General features: G+C 40.6%; 1 protein-coding gene across 1 annotated transcript in view; it reads right to left on the reverse strand.

Moving 5' to 3' along the window:
• LOC115815419 (plexin-A2-like) overlaps positions 1 to 17,863 on the reverse strand; it is a 51,817-nt gene extending 33,954 nt beyond the window's left edge. Inside the window, exons 1-4 of the mRNA XM_030778372.1 lie at positions 17,725 to 17,863; positions 8,211 to 8,302; positions 6,965 to 8,083; positions 4,610 to 4,792 (exon numbers count right to left, since the gene is read on the reverse strand). Of these exons, the coding sequence (XP_030634232.1) occupies positions 4,610 to 4,792; positions 6,965 to 8,083; positions 8,211 to 8,302; positions 17,725 to 17,863 (1,533 nt within the window). The remainder of the gene's footprint in view (positions 1 to 4,609; positions 4,793 to 6,964; positions 8,084 to 8,210; positions 8,303 to 17,724) is intronic.
• Between the last annotated feature and the right edge of the window lie 1,644 nt (positions 17,864 to 19,507).

A 19,507-nucleotide genomic window follows, 5' to 3' on the forward strand; every position in this document is an offset into this window, starting at 1 on the left:
GTAACATTCCCTCAGACTAATAGCAGTGTGGCTGCAGGGCTCCCACCGCGAGTAAGGAGGTTTTATTTTCACTGTGTGACCTTCTGCCAGAGAGTCTGAACTGAAACACAAGAGATCTCACTGATCCCAGCAGAGGAATGAAAGGGGTCATATACAGAAGAACCTCACAGTTGTTCATCACAGTCATGTCTCTCCTCACATAAAAAACTCTGGGTGAAAAGTTAATGATTATGATTACAAAGCCATTAGACACTTTAAATACTTACTTTCAAATTTACTTTTAAATTATTAATTTTATTACTTAATATTACATTAGTGTTATATAATAATACATAATTTTAGAATATGTACAATGATATTACAATATTACATACTATACCCTCAGTGTAATAAATGCCATAATCCAGTGATAATATTTTCCTTTTGTGTTATCTTTGAGAATCAGATAACCAGAACTAACAGGACATTTTCTCAGACATTCTTGGAGTGTTCCATAAAAAGCAGGTAGTTAGCTCTGACGTGGAGTGAGGTTAGTCTGGGGCTACATGGTGTGCAAGAGCGGGGGCAGATAAATTTCTGTAAGACAGTTTTGACTTTATTTTATCTCATTTTAGCCTGTGAGATTTATGAGGCTAGAGATGACAGTGGAGACGGGAGCAATCCCTCGTCTTCTCCAAGCAGGACATCTGACAAGAGACAAATGGTTGATCTCCGTAACTGACAGACATCTCCACAGACAGTTAATGATTCAGAGAGAGTGCTACAGTATGCACAGCTGTGACAGATCTCACTTTGGATTTAGCAGGCTTTAAACTTTTGAACATTTTCACATGACTGAAGAATATTCATAGTTATTATTATTATTTATCGTTATCAAGTATTCATAGTAGTAGTAGTACTATTAGCACTACTAGCGGTACTACCAGTAGTAGTACTAGCAGTAATAATAGTAGAGAATCTGTTGATAAATGTAGGGAATGTATAATGTATTCAGATGTATGCACTGTAAGATAATACAGTCTTATGGGGAACACTTTTCAGCTAATTCACAGAAATGTTCAATAAGGACTACTGTGTTACTCTGGCTGATTTGCATCTGTAAATCTGTGAAATGACATCTACTAACATACAATCTACTCTTTAATATGCTAGTTCCAATGCTTAGTATGCCCAGTATAGTGTTTCAGTAGGATATTTTCAGTTCAAAATTCCATCTGAACAGCAGTAAAATAGTTATATAGAACCTGAGGACCTTGTGAGGATGTTGTGGGGAAAATACACAGTATACACACACACACACACACACACACACACATACACAGACATATGTAAATGTATGTGTGTGTGTGTGTGGGCGCGTGCGCGTGTATATATATATATTAAAAAAAAAAAAAAAATATATATATATATATATATATATATATATATATATATATATATATATATAAAAATATTTTTTTGTTTTGTTTTGTTTTTTTGTCCTCACAGCATGTACATGGCGTCTACTATACCATTCAAAATTATATAACATGATGATCTGTCTATGTGACATCCCTCATCTCCTCTGTTCAGTAATCCTACCATAGCTTAAATCTGCAACACTTTCACAAACAAATCCAGCTGTTCCCATCCCTCTCCTGCTGTGAGTGCAGCACATGAATGGAGTAGTGACCTCAGCCAACTCTATCACTCTAAACCTGTGAGAACAACACAACAATGCCATTAAAAGTCACATATCCTTTTCAATGCACACGTTCCCTATTGCAATCATTTATGACTATTTCTATGGATAACGACACCTTTGTGATATGAATATTTTTTTATTACATAGGTATCCAAACGGATCCTGTCTGTCTGACCCAGGTATCACTGTGAAGCGGAGCTGGCCTTCATGACAGTAGCAAAATCCAAGGGAACGCTGATGATCCTTGTGACACAGTGACCCCATCCATTGACCTGACAGTGTGCTTAGTGTGCTTTAGCACTGCTCTGTTCACACAGAGGATCCTCTAATGGCTTTCATGGTCATGTACCCCTGCTCAACGCAGCCTCCATTAGACAGATAAAGCAGTTAACTCCCTGGAGTCCCTAATACTCCTTCTGCATATGATGCATTTTCCCTCTCTCTCTCTGTTTCTCTCTTTTATCAGATAAACAAACACAAATCTTGTTAACCAAAAGCACAGTGGCTTTTAGTCTGTGCTTTCATACAGCCCAGAATTCAGTTAATTTGTCCTCGAAGAGAAACAATATATCGTATCTTTATATTAACTGCTGCCTGACTGTGCTGCTTTCACAGTATGTTTGTTTCAATTGTCTTCCAGTGTAAAATTTCCTGGTGCTGCAAAGAGCTATTTTACACTCATTAACAACTAAAGTGCGGCAATTATTTGCAAAAACGCAGTATTTTAATTGTTTTTTATAATTGCATTTATTCTGGTGAGGGCTGCTCACCAACATGGAGAACAATTATAGAGTTAACCTGCCACACAAATTTCCTCTCTTTGTCCCTTTTGTTTCAGACTCTGAGCAACAAACTAAGTGACTCTGTAAAGTGACAGTTTTATGGCTTTCTTCTATGAAACATAAGAGTGGTGGTTATTGCAAATGTCATAGGTGATAGATGAACTGATCTTCCAGAGCCACTGACTTTGATGTTCTCTGTTGTCTGTGCTGCCCTTAGAGCAATAATTGATAGAAACTTCCCTGATCTTTGAGTCAGCAAGACATCACTCTGTGCAGAGATAAGAAATACAACAGCACAAATCTGAAAATTAGTTTAGAGTGCACATGCGGTCTATCCAGCCACAATATTAGTTCACACACTCACACAAGCGTGCACGCACACACACCCACACACCCACACCCACACACACACACACACTCTGACACATACACACAAAACAGCTGTCAATTTCTCACTGTCCCACGCTGGTGCAAAGCATTGCTTTTGCTATCAGATACTCTGCTGGATGTCTACCTGTGTGAATGTGTGGTACATTGTGTGTGTGTGTGTGTGTGTGTGAGAGAGAGAGAGAGAGGGAGAGGGAGAGAGAGAGAGAGAGAGAGAGAAAGACAGACAGACAGAGACAGAGACAGAGAGAGGGAGACAGAAAGAGCACACTGTAAAATGCACCCCTTTGAAACTCTGCTTCTCCACACATTGTCAATATCGCACTGCCAGCAGAGACAGACTATATGTAGACATTCAAGTGCTAATGAGCTCTAGCTAGGGGTCTCATTCTCACACGGACTCTCATTAGGCTGCTGTGGACCTGATCAGAAAACACTGAATAATCAGCCTTCCACTGGCTCTGTATCAACACCACCAGAGTGGCAGTCGCTGCAGGGATTCAATTAGCACAAATGAGTGGGACCCTAAACAGTGTTTTCTCACACGAGAGTAGAAAGGGAATACAAATCTTATAACCCGTCTCTCATTTAATTTTTTGATCATGAGTATGTGGCAATATATATTCTCTATGTCTGAACTTACCTTAGAAGTTATATTGCCTTTGGGAATGACTATGGAAAACAGTATTCTTTTGAATGTCACAGCAGTATATTGTATATGCACAACAACATTCATGAGCTTGTCTTTACTTTCCACAGAAATAATGCATGTGTTTCGTTTTCTATCACCTTGATAACCCCTCTTCCCCCAGCCCCCTCCCCAGCCTACAGGAAGGCAGCAGACTGGGCCAGAGTGGAGGATGTTAACGGCTGGAGATTAAAAGCTGCTCTCCAGAGAGAAGCAGCCTGGGAGCCCAAGCTGCCCTGGCAGTGATTGAGTGAAATGGGATAAATTAGCCAACGGAGCAGCTGCCTGCAGTGGTGCTGAAACCCTCTGCTCCAGATGCGCTTTGCTGTCTGACCCTGTGTGTGTGGACCATTGCTTTGGAATCAAGCCACTCTAGCCCTTTGGCCAAAATAAAGGTGACAGAAAAGCAAGGGAGATAACAGCTAAACTAAATGCTTTGGTCCAAAGGCTGGAGTGAAGATCTGAGAACACAGCAAATAACTGATACAAGTTCTCAAGCTAGATAGTGTAGCAGATAGTCCCATATATGTCTAGTTGGCACAGAATAAAAGGTAAAAAATCCATAGGTCAGCTGCTTGATTCATGATATCTCTGAGTTATTTATTTATTTTTGAGAATCAGTTTTATTGCTGTCACCTACATAAGAAGTTTCAAAGGAAGAGATCCCTGAGGGCTTACTCCAGCAGCTTAATATATTCCCCTCCTTCCTGTGCTAATTCCCCACCCAACCATTCCTGCTGCTGCCAACACAGATCAGGTGATGTAACATGACAGTAATAAAGCCCACACCTCTACATGAAGCAAGAACTAACAAACAGCTCACTAGAAGCACAATGTTTTTACAGTACCTTAAAAAAACAGCATCCAGAACAATCAACCGCACATTTTGATAAGTGGATGGTTCTGAAACTATCAAGCCAAACTTTGATATAAATTTTTCCACCAAACTCAACAAGTGGCTTTTGAAAGCTTTCACAAACAAAAAAAAAAAAACCTTGGTCTCGTTCAACCCACATACTGGCTTAAAATGCAAAGGGGACAGCCTGAGAAGTAATTGTGTAAACTCACCTTTTTCAGTTGCCCAGTTCGGGTTCCCAAGAATGTCACACAATAGCCATTGTAAGTGTAGGAAGCTACTGAGGTCAAGCGAGCCGTAGTCTCAGTGTAGATGGTACGACCAGCCACTAACTCAGATCCACCCAAGGGCTGGTTTATGTCTAGCCCACAGAAATGGTCATCAATGGGAACAGGCTTTGGAGAGGAGAAAAGAATTGACAAACACATAGCATAGCAGACACTGAAAATCACAACAAGTTTATGTGAAAGGAACAGAAACGAATGACATTTTCCTATACTTCCTGTTATTTCAGGAAATAAGGCCTCTTATCATGTTAATAAAACTAGCAATTGACACTTAAATGTGCACGTACCCTTATAGTTCCCTTGTAACTACCCCTTTAGAATTTTTCAACAGATAACATCATAACATGTTAGTAAGCAGATGAAAATGTATGACTTTTCATGTTCATATATCGCTTATTATGTACAGTCTGTGTGTATAATGTACATACACAAGTGAACTATACACAGTAAAAATTTGCCTTCTGGTACTGAAGTGACATGAAGAGAGAGCAAGTCATAGAAAATATAGGAAATTCTTAAAAGAGACTTTTTGTGCTTTTACCAGAGAAATATCCTAACAGTCTGCATCAATGTATGCCTGGTTCTATCTGAGTAAACTAAACATTTCAGATAGTGATTCAAACACAATGGAAATGTCATCGTACAGTTAGAATTTCCATTCATGCGAGAATATTACTTTTATGGTTTTTCCAAAGGCATTTACAGTGATAGATGACCAATACTGCAGTCAAACAGGCTTTGCAAAACATCATCTTGCTGCTTAAGGATACAGTTTAATCCTTTCCACCTGGTCAGTGAAACTTTGCCTTAGATTGTTTTAAGGCATGACAATGCAGGGCTTGTTGGACAAAGAGCAGACTGTGGTCCAACAACAAATCTCTGGTGATTCAACTAGTGTACTAAACAAAATGAAGATCTTGGAACACTTAAAATTCTGGCAACCCGATTGCATTCCTTATACGATGCGTTAGTTCCTGCAGATGCAGTGTTGTAATCTTTATTTTCTACAACAATGTATACTACATCAGCTGTACAAAACGTACTTCAACAACAGTCCTGCTTCACTCAGCTTGACCCAAGAAAGGACAAAAAGTCTCTTTTTAAAATTTAACAACACTGAAACTGTGGTCAGTTTAAATATGTGTTGATAGGCTGTGTATAGCACTATTTTAATATATAGTAGTAAAAGTAGTAATAGTAGCACTATTGGTCATTCTATAAAAATGTCCTTAAATCCATAAGGTACTGCACAACAATAAGAGTAATGCTTTGTATGCAAGAGGATAAATCTCAGTCTTCAGAGAAAGACAGTAATGCTTTCATGATTCCTGGCGGGTCTCTGTCACTAATTGTAACGATTTAACCTCTAAGAAAAAGTGGACAGATGACAGGAAAATTACATAACAAAGCATCTGCAAAGATGAGAGATAGCATAGGGGAATTGCATAATTGTGACAAAACAGTAGTCTTCCTCTCTCGCTCTCTGCTTCGCGATACTCTCTCCTCCCGACCTATCTCTATCTGTTTCCTCTCTCTTTATCTTTGAAGGTAGAACAAAGTGATAATGTGTGGCGGCCAGTGTTCTAACAATAGGGATCTTTGTTAGTGATAGCTATTTTTGTGACCCTAATCTGAGACACACGCTCACAAGAGGCCACATACAATCACATAACACAAATGGATGTAACGAGAGTTCAGTTTTCCTTGAGGAGGTACAGTGAAGATCAATGTTAGGTCTCTTTCAGTCATGCTCTGTACTCATCCTGAATGGACAAACAGGTTTCAAAGCAGAGCAATGTGGGCAGCTAGCCGACTGAATGATATCAAAGCCGCATAGAGCTGCGTTGTGGGGTTTTGCGCTGCGGGCTCTTTTCTCATCCTTCGGCTTTGGCATTATAATTCATCTCGCTGCATTAATCTCCTCTTATTAAAATTAGTAAAACTAACGAGATCACGGTGCTTTCTGACATTTCAGCGATTCTGACAAAAAGCAATTATTAGAGACCTCCATTGGTGATATAAAACGGGATGAACCAAGTCATTAACACCAACCAAGAGCAGAGTCCACCCAGTTTATTTAAAAATGCAGAAACACACTAAGCACCAAAAACAAATTTTCCAACTGCTACTCAAGAAGTAATATTGGCAAAATAGAACATCTGCCCTGAGAGGCACAGCACTGTGTTCAAGGCCTTGTGTAATGACCCGCCCATAACACCTTGTGTAAGGTCAGTGGCAGGGCCATTAAATAATATAGTGAGTGATGTATAATGCTCTTACTGCTTTGGTGCACTGGACATCTTTCCCCAGCAGCCAGTGCAGCTCCAGGTTACCCTCTCCCTGGTAGCAGGACTGCAGGCGCTCCTTTATTCGACTGTTGATGTCCCGGATGGTGAATATGCAGAGGGCTGAGTCATCAGGGGGACGGTGATACTGCTTTTGGCCTTTAGAGAACACAGCAAACAGCACATCTTCCTGGGAGCTGATGTTGAGTGAGGCAGCAAGGACTGGCCCGGCTTTAGAGAGGTAGGCAGCCTGGAGCAAACGGTACTCCACACCATTATGGACACATCCCACCGGAAGAGACACATACGAATGGAACTTGTTGTCCCCCTTGCAGAGGCGCACAATTCGGGAAGTGTAGAAGAGGTCACCAGGTGAACCGCTACCTGCCATACCATTCTCTGGTGTCTCAGGCTGTACAGTCAAGAAGTAAACAAAGTTGCCGCTGGCGAAGCCATAGATATAGTAAATGTCAAAATGGGACACTAGAGCCAGAGTGTCAGAAGGGATCTTTATAAGTGATGAGACAAAATCAGTGTGCAGCTCATAATCCAGCATAGCTGACGACTCAGGGTCGCGAGGTAACTTTCGGCTGGAGATGGTAGGGAAGTAGTCCTGTTTCCCACCGACTGCTGTCCCAATGAACAGGGTACCATCTCTACCTCTGGAGGATACAATGACTCCATACATACCTCCTGTCTGGTTAACACTGGAGAAGTAGTGCTCCTTTTTGTGTGAGGGCTCAACCAGAATGAAAAGGTCATCTAACCGTAGCAGCTTGCAAACACCCTGATAAAGACTCCCGCAGGCCAGCAAGCGGTTCTGGGAGTAGTCTATCAGGAGCAGCTTGTTGACATTATTGGTGGAAGCCAATGGCTCAGAGCAGGGCTGCACAATGAGTGGTGGATAGCATGCCTGGTTGTCCAATTCTGGACCAGTATTGTGGGACACCAGTGGTATCAGGTTGGGCGAAAGCTTGTAAATTCGGTTGACTCCACCAACATACACTACGCCTGTGATCTGGTGAACTGTTAAGTGGTTCAGAGCCCATTCTTTCCTTTCTGCGTGGAAGCTGTTCAGGGTTTGTCCAGAGCTCATGCTCAATGAGATGGATGACTGCGTCAGCCAACAACACACAAGAGACCAAAATATTGCCTTTGGATGGTAATGTAAGGTATGTCTCTTATCTAAATGACCTTCCATTCCTTGAGACGCCAAATCAGTGCAAATGGTCCTTACAAACTGTCAGCGAGCAAAAGAGCAGCGTACCGTCCTCCCCTGTAATTTTAAAGGTAAAGTTGGAGTATAGATACTCCTCAGTAGAATCACATGGTCCTGAAAGAAAGGAAACATAGAAGAGAATTACGAGTCACGGCAGACATACTGTATTTAACACATTGCTGTGCAGTGAACACTTGCCTTGTGTAGACAAGAGGGAAAAATGCCTTTATCCCAATGCCCTAGATATACAGTGGTAGATTGAGCGTGAGCATGGCTGATGGGAAATTTAACATCAGTCTTGACAAAGCTACACAGGAGAAGGAAGAGCTGAAGAATGGATTCAGCTGGAGAATTCACAACCCCTGTACTTTCCTTTCCTCTCCTTGCCGTTCCTTTTCTTTTATTTGTTTACTCTCTCCTTCCTCTCCTCTTCATTCCTCTCCTCTCCTTTCACCTACTCCAGCTTTGTGCACCAAAACATACATCAGGGAGGCTGTGTGACACATGTAATCACTTAATAAGAGCAGCACAGTCCTCTCTCCCCAATCCAATCAATACATTGTCTGAATTAGAGAGAGAGAGAGAGAGAGAGAGAGAGGGAGGGAAGAGTGCCCCTCTCCTCCACATCATGGACAGAGCTTTTAATCCCTCTGTGACTGTAAGGGTGGTCTGTGTAACATAACTACCATAAAGTAAGAACAATCTGAGGCTGCTTCCCACTTTTTATAAAAAGCTGCTTATTAAACAGAATCTGAATTTATTAATTATGCCTCAACATTTCTGTCTCTCTGTTCATCCCTCTATTCTCTCTTATTCCCATAAAAGGTCCAATCCTCTAGGAATTAATCACTTTCCAGTGCAAATGATGTTCCTAAATTAATCACGCTTTTTTTTTTTTCTTTTTTTTTTTTTCAAAATGGTGAAATGTCATTAGGGATTCAGAGTCGGGCTTCTACAACCCCTTCACTTTGCTCTTTAATTTCATTTGCATATTTTATGTAGATATATTATGCAGAGGACAAACAATTCAGAAGCTTAAGGAGTGCTGAGGATGGATGGTTAGGTGGCAGAGTGGAAGGTTGAAACCTCCTTTAAAATCAAGAATGATTAAGTTCCTCAGAATGGAAAAGAAGTTTAAGGAAAATAAAATGGAAAACACATAAAGCAATATAAGAGGAGCATATTACACTGATTAAGATCCTACTTTTCATAAGATACATCTATTTAAAACTCTTTTTAAAAAATTTTGAACCATCACGTCCTTCCCTTTCACCGATCGGTTCATTTGTTTCAATGTGTACAATCTCTGACTGTGGGGTCAAATGACACCCTGCTTAGAGCTCCTTTTTATATTGGGTTGTATTAATCTAGGGTAAGGGACATTGATGGAGGGTGAGGTAAAACTGGTGGCTTCATACATGCAGTCACTTCATCCCAGTCCATTAGACAGGCTGTAAAACTGCCATGCGCTGGGAACAGCTCTGTAAATCACCAGCCCACATCTGTCTGTGCCTTGCTTCTTTGTTTGAGTCATACCCGCTCTGCAGTCTTAGCCGTAAGACATTCCCCCAACCCGGTTTCTCTATCTGCCTTGCCTCTTTCACCAGACACAACCTGTCAAAATGCCACGTAGTTGCACTTGGTTACTTCCGATTTAATACAGGAAAGGAATTTGGTTTGTGTCCCTGCAGTGGTGATGGCTTTGCTCCTTGGTGGAGCTAACAGGATGTCTCATATGAAAAATGCAGTGTTGTGTAGTGGAAATTCTCAATCTACTATTCTAGCCACTCTCTAAATCTGTAGGTCAGGTAGTGTACTTCTGTGTGTCTGTACATGCTGCTGTGTAGTTCATGCTGTCTGTGCCATTCTCCCCAAATTATCTCCATCCTTTTCCTCTTATGGCATCATTTACAACACAAACCTTCCACTCTTTCCCTCTGTGCTTTGTCAAAATCAAAGCACGAACTTTGGATATTAAAACAAAATGCTTAACATAATTCATCGCTTTTTAAACAGTTTTAGCAAGTTGCATTGGAACACAATTGTTTTTCATGTCAGTTTTTCTTTTACAAACAGAGATGCAACACAAAACTCTGACAATAAACGGCAGCACATGTTCTTTACAAGACTCATAAACTCTTACAGTTTTTCTGAGCTGTATTTTCTCCGACCAAACTCCTGTTAAAGAACTAGCAAGTCATGTGATCCATCATGGATCCGTCTGTGAGACACAGCTAAACAGAAATTTTCATCATAAAAAACTCAGGATAAAACCAATAAAAAAAAGAATCACTGCAAAACAGGATTTCAAAATCCCTTTTAAAAGCATAAACAGCAAACTGATGATACTACTGAGACAAGGCAGACTGGGGCATGACATGCAGAGCGCAATAAGCAATACAAGAAAGAAACTAAAATAAATTGCTTACATATTCTTTTCCTTTTTAATTAGAATACTACAACTATAACCTAATACAGGGCTCGTTAAATGGAAACATTTTTGATTAGGGCCAAATTTGATAAATTTAACATGATATATTCTGGCGGTTAACACTTTTTTTGATCATTTAATCATTTGAAACCCCTAATAATTTCATACATCCATACTCTGGCTTTTCAGTGTGTTGTTTTAATCACTAGCTATTGTTGCTGAGCAGTAGAAATTGTTTGAAATAGCATCAAATTGGCTAGTTTCCAGAGTGTATATTATTGGATAGCCAAACAGACCACAGTATGTGTTCTTACGTGCCAGAAGTTATTGGGCTGCACAGATCAAACACCTGGGGGAAGGGAGGAGGGGTGGCCAGTGCCTCTTTTGAGAGGAAGACAAAGAGACAGCTCATATCGAGGAAGTTAAGAGAATAAGATGGAATCTTCTGACTTTTGTATCAAGAAAAGATGAGAGAAAAGTACCATAGGGATTCTTTGGTGGCAGCAAGTCAAATCAGCTCCATAATGTCTGTGTTCAGCTGCCTCTGCATGTCAAGATCTATTCTGGGCAGATGGGCTTACCTCCATGAAGACAGCTCCCTGTTTTTTTTTCTTGTTTTAGTTTCTTTTTTTCTTGAATATATCATAGTTGAGAATCTGAAATAGAGAAGCTTATTTCTCCTGCTCACCTTTGTCTTTTCAATGGGCAAATGAATTTTTTCCATTATTACAACCAAATTAGAAAAGGAGAGTTGTAAAAATAACTGTACAATAATAGAATAATTTATGAAAAATAAAGGCACCTTGTTTCACCGTATTTCACTGTAATGCTGTCAAATGACCTCTTGCCATAACAATGTGGTTCTTCTGTGTGCACAAGTACGCAACTAAGCAGTTGTTTAAATAAATGGGACTGTCTGTAATCATTGTCATTCTGTGTTCAGTTCAGTGTCCGTTACAAAGTCAAAGTCTCAGTTTATCACATCAGGTGAGACTAATCACCCACAGCCCAGAGTTTAGGGCTCATTTCTCATAGTTTAGGACACATCCATTCTGATAAATCATATCAGTCACTTCTCATTTACATTGTGGCTGCACCTCTCTTCATCAACAGAAAGATCATTATTTTGCAGCATCGTGACGCTAAGAATCACCAACAACTGTCTTAAGTGATGATAGCGTCTAAATGTCTAAAGGAGCAGCCGATCATATTCTCTCCCAAGGTCATAACCACTTTGCTTAAGAATAACTGGAGAAACAACAGGAGTAAAAATCACTAAATAAGCATTAAGCCGAACATATACATATCGACATGCTACAATCTCCAGAAAAAAAAAACTGCCAAAGTACACAAAGACCCAAAACCAATCATTTCTCACAAACATGTCCTATATTGGGAGAACAGCACACACTCTTTACAATTCATATTGAACCTCTTTTCAAGCTTTACCACTCCAGGCTGCTAATTATGAGAAAATCAATTAAGTGCCAGTCCAGTTAATTGGAAACCCTCTATATCAACCATTATCTGCTTAATGTAGTTCAGACAGAAAGACTTGCCCAACTGATGGACAGACAGGATATTGAATGTCTGTGTAACATACAGACAGAGGCTCAGAGAGACATTAAAACTCTTAAAACGAGGTTGGGCATTTGTTTGATTTCACACGTCTACTATATTTGGGTTTTTTTGTTTCTTGTTTTTTTTTTTTGTGGGGAGGGTTTGTAAAAATAAGAGGAGGGTGACCAGTGCTGCATTATTCTAAAAAGATTCTCAGCTCAGCACTGTTCACAAAGTACTGCAGAGGTTAATACTAGATGTTTGGTGAAAAACAACCCCCTGTCCTACAGGGACCCACAGCTGTGAAACTCAGAGGAAGAAACAGACCACAACTGCTTTTCCCCTGACTGCTTTAGTCACGTCTGAGGCGTGCAGTCATGCCGCTTTGTGTTTGCCTGAGATTACTGAGGCAGTAGACTCGCTGCAGCAGAAGCCCCCTCCCCTACACATACGCTGACACACACACACACACACACACACACACACACAAACCCCATCTTCCCCAAACTCCCTGCATCCAGAGCCAGGCATGCTGCTACTACTGTCCAGACATGACTCATGCTCAGAGAGCTAAAAACCTAAGGGCTCTGGCTGAGGGTAAAAAAAAAAAAAGGCGGTCAGTTCATACTTCATAAGTTTCCCTCATATGCATTTCTGTTCGACGGACACAACCTTCTCCATTAAGAAGATTAAGCATTGTGTAAAGTGGGTGGAAAGGTGAGCTCAGGGACAGGAAAATATATCAACGAATCTTGTTTCACTGGGTGTTTGTAAATTTATGTCTGCTTTCAAACACGGCTAACAGTTTCATGGTTCACCTCAAAAAGGGCGACAAATGACACGACACTTCTAATGTGTGGACCAGAATTTTTTTTGTACAGCACTGAGGCAGATAATAATGCTGTATGAACACAGACAAGTGTCAGCAGGAGAGTATAAGAGACAGAAGGAACTATTGTGAATGAAACTTGAAACTTAGTGTAATTTTGCAAGAGGCCACATAGCATTATAAATTCAAATGAATCATTAGGCCTCTGGGCTCTGTATAATTCCATCTTGTGCTGAGACCATTAAGGCCGTGACGTGTTTAAACAAACATTTCGCCGGAGGTTGATGTACATTACGGCTGTATATATCATAACAACATTACTGAAAGTGAAAAGGCTGGTTGTTCGAGTTCTTTTGTGTACATGTTAATGGTGCTTTATGCTGAGTATTTGAAAAATATCTAATTGAGTTTTTAGAGAGTGCTACTAGAGCACAGAAGAATTCCTGATTATGCATTAAAGATTTTAGAAAAAGGTCTGATATTTTGGCCTGTTATATCAATAGTATATAAATAACAAGCTGTGGATTCTATGTGCTAAATGTTCCTGGCCCCCTATCATCTTTGCTCCTTACCTACATCCATTCACCATCATACAATGTCCATTCAGAACGTAAATACAAGCTTTCGGGAAAAAAAAAAAAAATCTTCTGTAGATTCCCACAGGGATTCTGATCTGGGATCAGGGATATAGCAGGGTGCCATCACATAAGTCAAGCTGTAACACGGGATGTGGCCTCCCCCTCAGCCTCTTTGTCTTTTAATCAACTCTGATACGCACAGCCAGTTCACATCCCTTTGTCTTGGGCGTCGGCTACAAATCTGCGCGGTACAAGCGCATTATCAAGGGGAGAGTGAAATTGTCCAACATTACACATGAATGAGCTGGGGGAACGCCAACCCAACAGAACTTGACTTCCGAATGAATAAATGAAGGCAATTAGTAGATCTGTTTACAATGCAGCTGAGACAGAAGTAGGTCAAATGCTGTAAAGAAGAAAAAATGAGCAAACGAAGGCCAGAGGCTGACACTGGTACCTTAAGAGAGAGTCCATCGAAATTAGGACATGCAAAGGCTGCTTTTATTAACTGTGACTTTTAAATGAATGTCATCTTTAATCAAGAGGACCTGTAGGGCTTGTTGTTAAATGAACAAATCTGTGTTCAGCGCTCAAAATTCATTTGTGTCTTGGAGCAAGAGGAGGACAAGGGCCACTGCATGTGGATCACTTTTCGCTGACTTTCACAGAATCCCATCCAAACATAACGAATTAATGGGAGATGAGACCATTTAAACCATGCCTGATGGTTCAGCAGGCAGTCTCTTCTGTCCATATGCATAGTCCTTCTGTCTGTTTCTGAATTCTGCCATTGGTGGCACACAGTCTTACACAAAGCTTCCTGTATGGGGAGCCGGAATCAGAGCGGATTCCATCTGGAATTGCAGACTCCCATTCTGTGCCATTCCATTGAGTTTATATTCCACGCACTCAGGGGATTTTTTTTTTTTTTTTAAACAGAATAGAGGAAATGGAACACACTTACTGATGTCATTTACACTAGAACCAGCAGAGAGAAGTTTCATGTGGTTGCACAAAGTAGCATGACATGTGCTATTAAATGGTGCAGTGAAGCAGCGGAGGGGCATGGTTAAGTATGGTGCAGTGTGGTATGGGAACCCATAAACCTGAAAAGCCAGGAAAAAGATTTTGGACAGAGCTTTTTTTTTTTTTTCCTTTTTTTTTTTTTTGAAGCAGTAGCTTCCCTTTTTTTTTTTTTTTGGCATATTCTCATTTTTCAGGTTAACAATATGTAATGCGGTTTTGGCTGATGAAGCACTTTTTGTGCCAAGTACTGCAGTTCGACTACTGAAATGATGTCAATATTTAGTCTTTTTTGCCATTTGCAATATCGAGTCCACATATCAGATCTATCAGCATGCTTTGGTGAATACGGGAAAGTCATCGTGACCTCCACTTCTCTGATGAAAAATAATGTACCATGGGTGCAATACCAGCTTTTCTATAATTCAACACTCATTGAGGTTTGAAGCCGAAAGACCATGTTGCAGCCAAAGCACGTCCGTGCATTTCTCCAACGCGCCGTAATGAGGCTTAAGTGACTAAAGAAAGAATAGTGGGAGGGGGCAGGACCCGGCAGCTCCCTGAAAGTGCAGAAGCTGAGGGGAATAAGTAATAAGACAGATGAAATGTCAGGGCTCTATTCTGATTAGAGTGAAGGTGGGAACATATAGTCGCAGCTTCTCCTCTTCTCTTCACTGCATGTGGTTCTTCACTTTGTGTAATTACTACCATCAATTTTTGAGCCGTAGTTCTCTTTCAAGGCCATATATACATAGTAGATCAGATCAAATTTGAGGTGAGCTTCTTAGTTTGTCTATCTATCTATCTATCTATCTATCTATCTATCTATTATCATCATCATCATCATCTCTCTCTCTCTCTCTCTCTCTCTCTCTCTCTCTCTCTCTCTCTCTCTTTCTCTCTCTCTCTCTTATGCACACACTCACAATACAGACATGTAATCACGTAAGAGCTGATATTTCATTTATAAAGCATTTACTGCTTTGACCTGAACAAGAATTGCACTTGTTAATGGGCCATTTATGCATAGAAGAAGAAGAAGAAGAAGAAGAAGAACAATGGCGATGATGATGATGATGATGATGGTGGTGGTGGTGGTGATGATGATGATGGTGGTGGTGATGACGATGATGATGATGATGATGATGATGAAGGCACAACATTTTTATGAGATTTTGTTCTTACAGTGTAGTAATGCAGAGCTATCAAGTTCTACAGAGCAAAAAAGCTACAAGACAGCAATAATAAAGGGGTAGCCACAGTATATTAGGCCCCTCATGCCTGAAAGCACCTGATAATAAAGACAACATAAGTGCTCAAGTATTGGAGGTACTACTGATGGATCAGTAGTCCAGGTAAAGGTGTGAGATCAGTTCAGACATACAGTGACTAAACAGACACAGGAGAAGATCTGATATATTGAGCTGTAACACACTGTGAAATGTACATTCTGCAGAATGATACATTTATCTCAGATAACACCTTTCTATGCAGGATTACTGTTTTGGCCACATCTGTCATTATAAATGAATACAAGTAAAAAAAAAAAAAAAAAAAACTAAACTGAAATTTGAGCCAAATATCCTAAAAACATAAAATCAGCATGCCAAAAAAAAAAATGAAATGAAATGAAACATGGGTGCGAATTTTTTAATAAAAGCAGGATTAAAGTAAATTAATGTGATGTTTTGACTTCTTTGGTTTCTTGCTTTTTAATCCCTCATGAGGAATAAAACAGGTGCACATTTGGCAGCGGCACACAGGCTTAGTAAATCTGTCCCAAAGCATCTTGCAGAGTAGAACACAAACACAATGCAGCTGATTTCAGAGCAAAGCTGGTGCATTTCCTCAGCGTCCTTAAACACCACCATATGGCTTTGCTGAGTAGAGAGTGCCAAGGACGGAAGTAACTGGCATGGGCTATAACAATCAAAAAACACAACAGCTGCTACCTTTGGTCCCTAACAAATCACTCCAAGTATAACAAGGGTTGCTCTGCACAAACCCAAGAGAAGAGGAGGGAGATGGAATCTACCATTCCCACAGCTCACAATCAGTCCCTGAGTCTTAACCGCACAACAGAATTGCATTTAATCAGCCGTGGAAATACGAACACACAGAAGGCTGCATGACCCAAATTGAATACAGAAGATCCTAGCCCATTGTGGTGTTTTGGGGGTTTTTTTTTTCCACATGGGGTTCTGTGTGTAAACATGTAGAGCGGGAAATGAGGGGAAACCCCCATTCCCCCAACCCCCCGTTCTTTTCTCTGAAGCGTGGATACCTGCCCAATACACAATCCACACACCACCTGTACTGCATGCAACACACGTTTTCATTTACTCAGTACGCCTTTGTCTTCCTTTTCATATCCTTCTGCCTCTATACCTTTTCTTTGTACACAGACCTTATATGTTCACTTTTCACTCCTCTCTCTCTCTCTCTCTCTCTCTCTCTCTCATTCTAGCTACCTAATTGTAGGCATGCTGCCATGTCTTACTACGCCAGCCAGAGAACGAGCAAAATCTGCTAAGGTAAATCAAGTTGGAAAGGGCATCTGTGAAAATGACATAACAAATGCAGTTATATTTACAATGGTAATCACAATGCTAGGGTGTTATGCCATATTGCAAAATGCCATCGACTGCAAGTCACGAATAGCCAAATGTGCCATCTGGTAAGAGAGTCTACACAAAGCTTGATGCTGTCAACACTTCCCCACCCCTTTTTGTATCTCTCCACCCAACCATCTCTCATTCTCTTTCTCTCTCTTTCTCTCTGATTTTCTCTCTATGTGGAAAAAATGCTTTTAATAAACATTCTGAAAATGGAGGGAGTTAATAAAATGACATGAAATGAAAAGCATATGTGTACAGTTGTAGTACAAACTAATACCAAGGCTATATATGCACAAACAAAATGAGACAGAAATTATAGGGGATGAACAAGTCTGCAAATAAATCCCTGAATCAGCACCAAACGACTTCCTGGCAGCAACCACTATTCTCCTTTAAGGACGAAAGTAGGTTTACATACCTGTTAATCATAATAATCAAGCTAATAAGTCCCCCCCCCCACACACACACACAGTATGTAGGGTTAAATTATATATTGCCCTGGTATTTCCTGCATGGAAAAACACAATAGCCCATAAAACAGCAAGCATGAAGGGGATCCCTAAGCAGCACAATGGACCAATTACAGGAAATTTCAACATGTGCTTTTTGTGAGTGGTAAGAAACAAGGTAAATCATTTTCAAAAGTGTTCTAGCTCTCCCTTGTTCTCTTTATTTCACACACACACACACACACACACACACACACACACACACACACACATGCACATACCCAGAGACATACACACAGACAGACATTACCCCTCTCCCCACACACACACACACATGCGCGAGCACACACACGCACACACAGACATACACACAGACGCACATTACGCACACACACATACATACAGGCACGCATACATGCACACATACACACATTCACACACACATGCACACACACACACACACATACACACACTTACACACACTTACGCACACTTACACATATTCACACACATACCCCCACCCCTCCACAACACACACAGACACACGCACACACACGCACAGATACACACATAAACGCACACTTCTCCTCAGGCTGTAATGTCTGAGCAGTCAATGTTAATCAGTGTCTCTGTGGGCAACATGGGGATCTTAAGCTCTCAGCTGTGCTTTGCTGTGCAGTCACACACAACATAATTGTCTTGGATACACTAATTTGCTTGACACTGTACTGAAATTACAAAGTACAACTGACCCACATTGCCACAAATGTACGGCACACATTTCATTTCATTGCTTCATCATCTTGTATTTGCCATGTTATAAAGTGTTACATTGCTATTTCATTGCCAATAATTCCACTGTGATTTGTTTTTCGTCAGATATGTCATAGTCATTGTTCCATGACACAAAAACATGTCCATGGAAAAGGGTAACCGGGGGGGACAACACTTAATCAGTGTGAATGAAAAAGTGTTTCCTCAGTGTATGGTTGCAGTTGCCTCATAAGATTTTACAGTCAATATAACATTTCAGTGCAACCATTCATATAAAAGTAATTTAAATGATTTTATTCAATACAAATCTGATTCATTCAAACATCTGTGGTTCTCCAGTTCACCTTGATATATTGTGTTCTGCTTTTAGATGGCACTGGTCTGCAATGTAGCCTTGGCTCTAAGTTCACTAAGAGGTCTTTCATCCTGCCCCAGTTCACTGGGCTGTGGTCTGCTGCCCTGTGTTATCAAGGTGCCATAACAGCTTTCTTTTTTATTTCCACAGAAAATGTCTGAGGGATTCCATGACTTATCTTTCAGCCAAGCTAAATGTGTGTGCTTTTATCTCCCTTTCCCTTCTCAGCGGCAGCAGGAAGCATGTGCGGGGGGCTCACAGGCAAGCAGCACATCCCCTCTGATAAGACACAGGTAACACTGACAGATGGAACCAAGCAAACGCAGGTGAGCAGGCAGCCGCGCTCGGGCAACAGTCCGTTCAGCCTGGCTGGGTAAGGGCATCGTGTGTAACAGCCTGAAAATGATGCAACTGCTGACATTTGTGCTCATCGCGAAAATGGGTCAGTGGTTTTGCTTGTGAGCATAATGATATGACAGAATCTTTCAAACCTTATAGAGCAAAAAAGCCCAAAGACTACCAGAGCGACCATGGAAACATAACATGTTTTTGTAATTATTATAATCAACACTGCACACATCATTGTCATCCTTCATACCCACATCTACCTCATAATCAATAGAACTATCAGCAAAGTGATTAGCAATGTCATCAAGAGCATGCTCAACACCATCATCATCATGACTGTTACCAATCGTCATT

The sequence above is a fragment of the Chanos chanos genome, chromosome 6 (genome assembly GCF_902362185.1).
Source record: "Chanos chanos chromosome 6, fChaCha1.1, whole genome shotgun sequence".
NCBI lineage: Eukaryota > Metazoa > Chordata > Actinopteri > Gonorynchiformes > Chanidae > Chanos > Chanos chanos.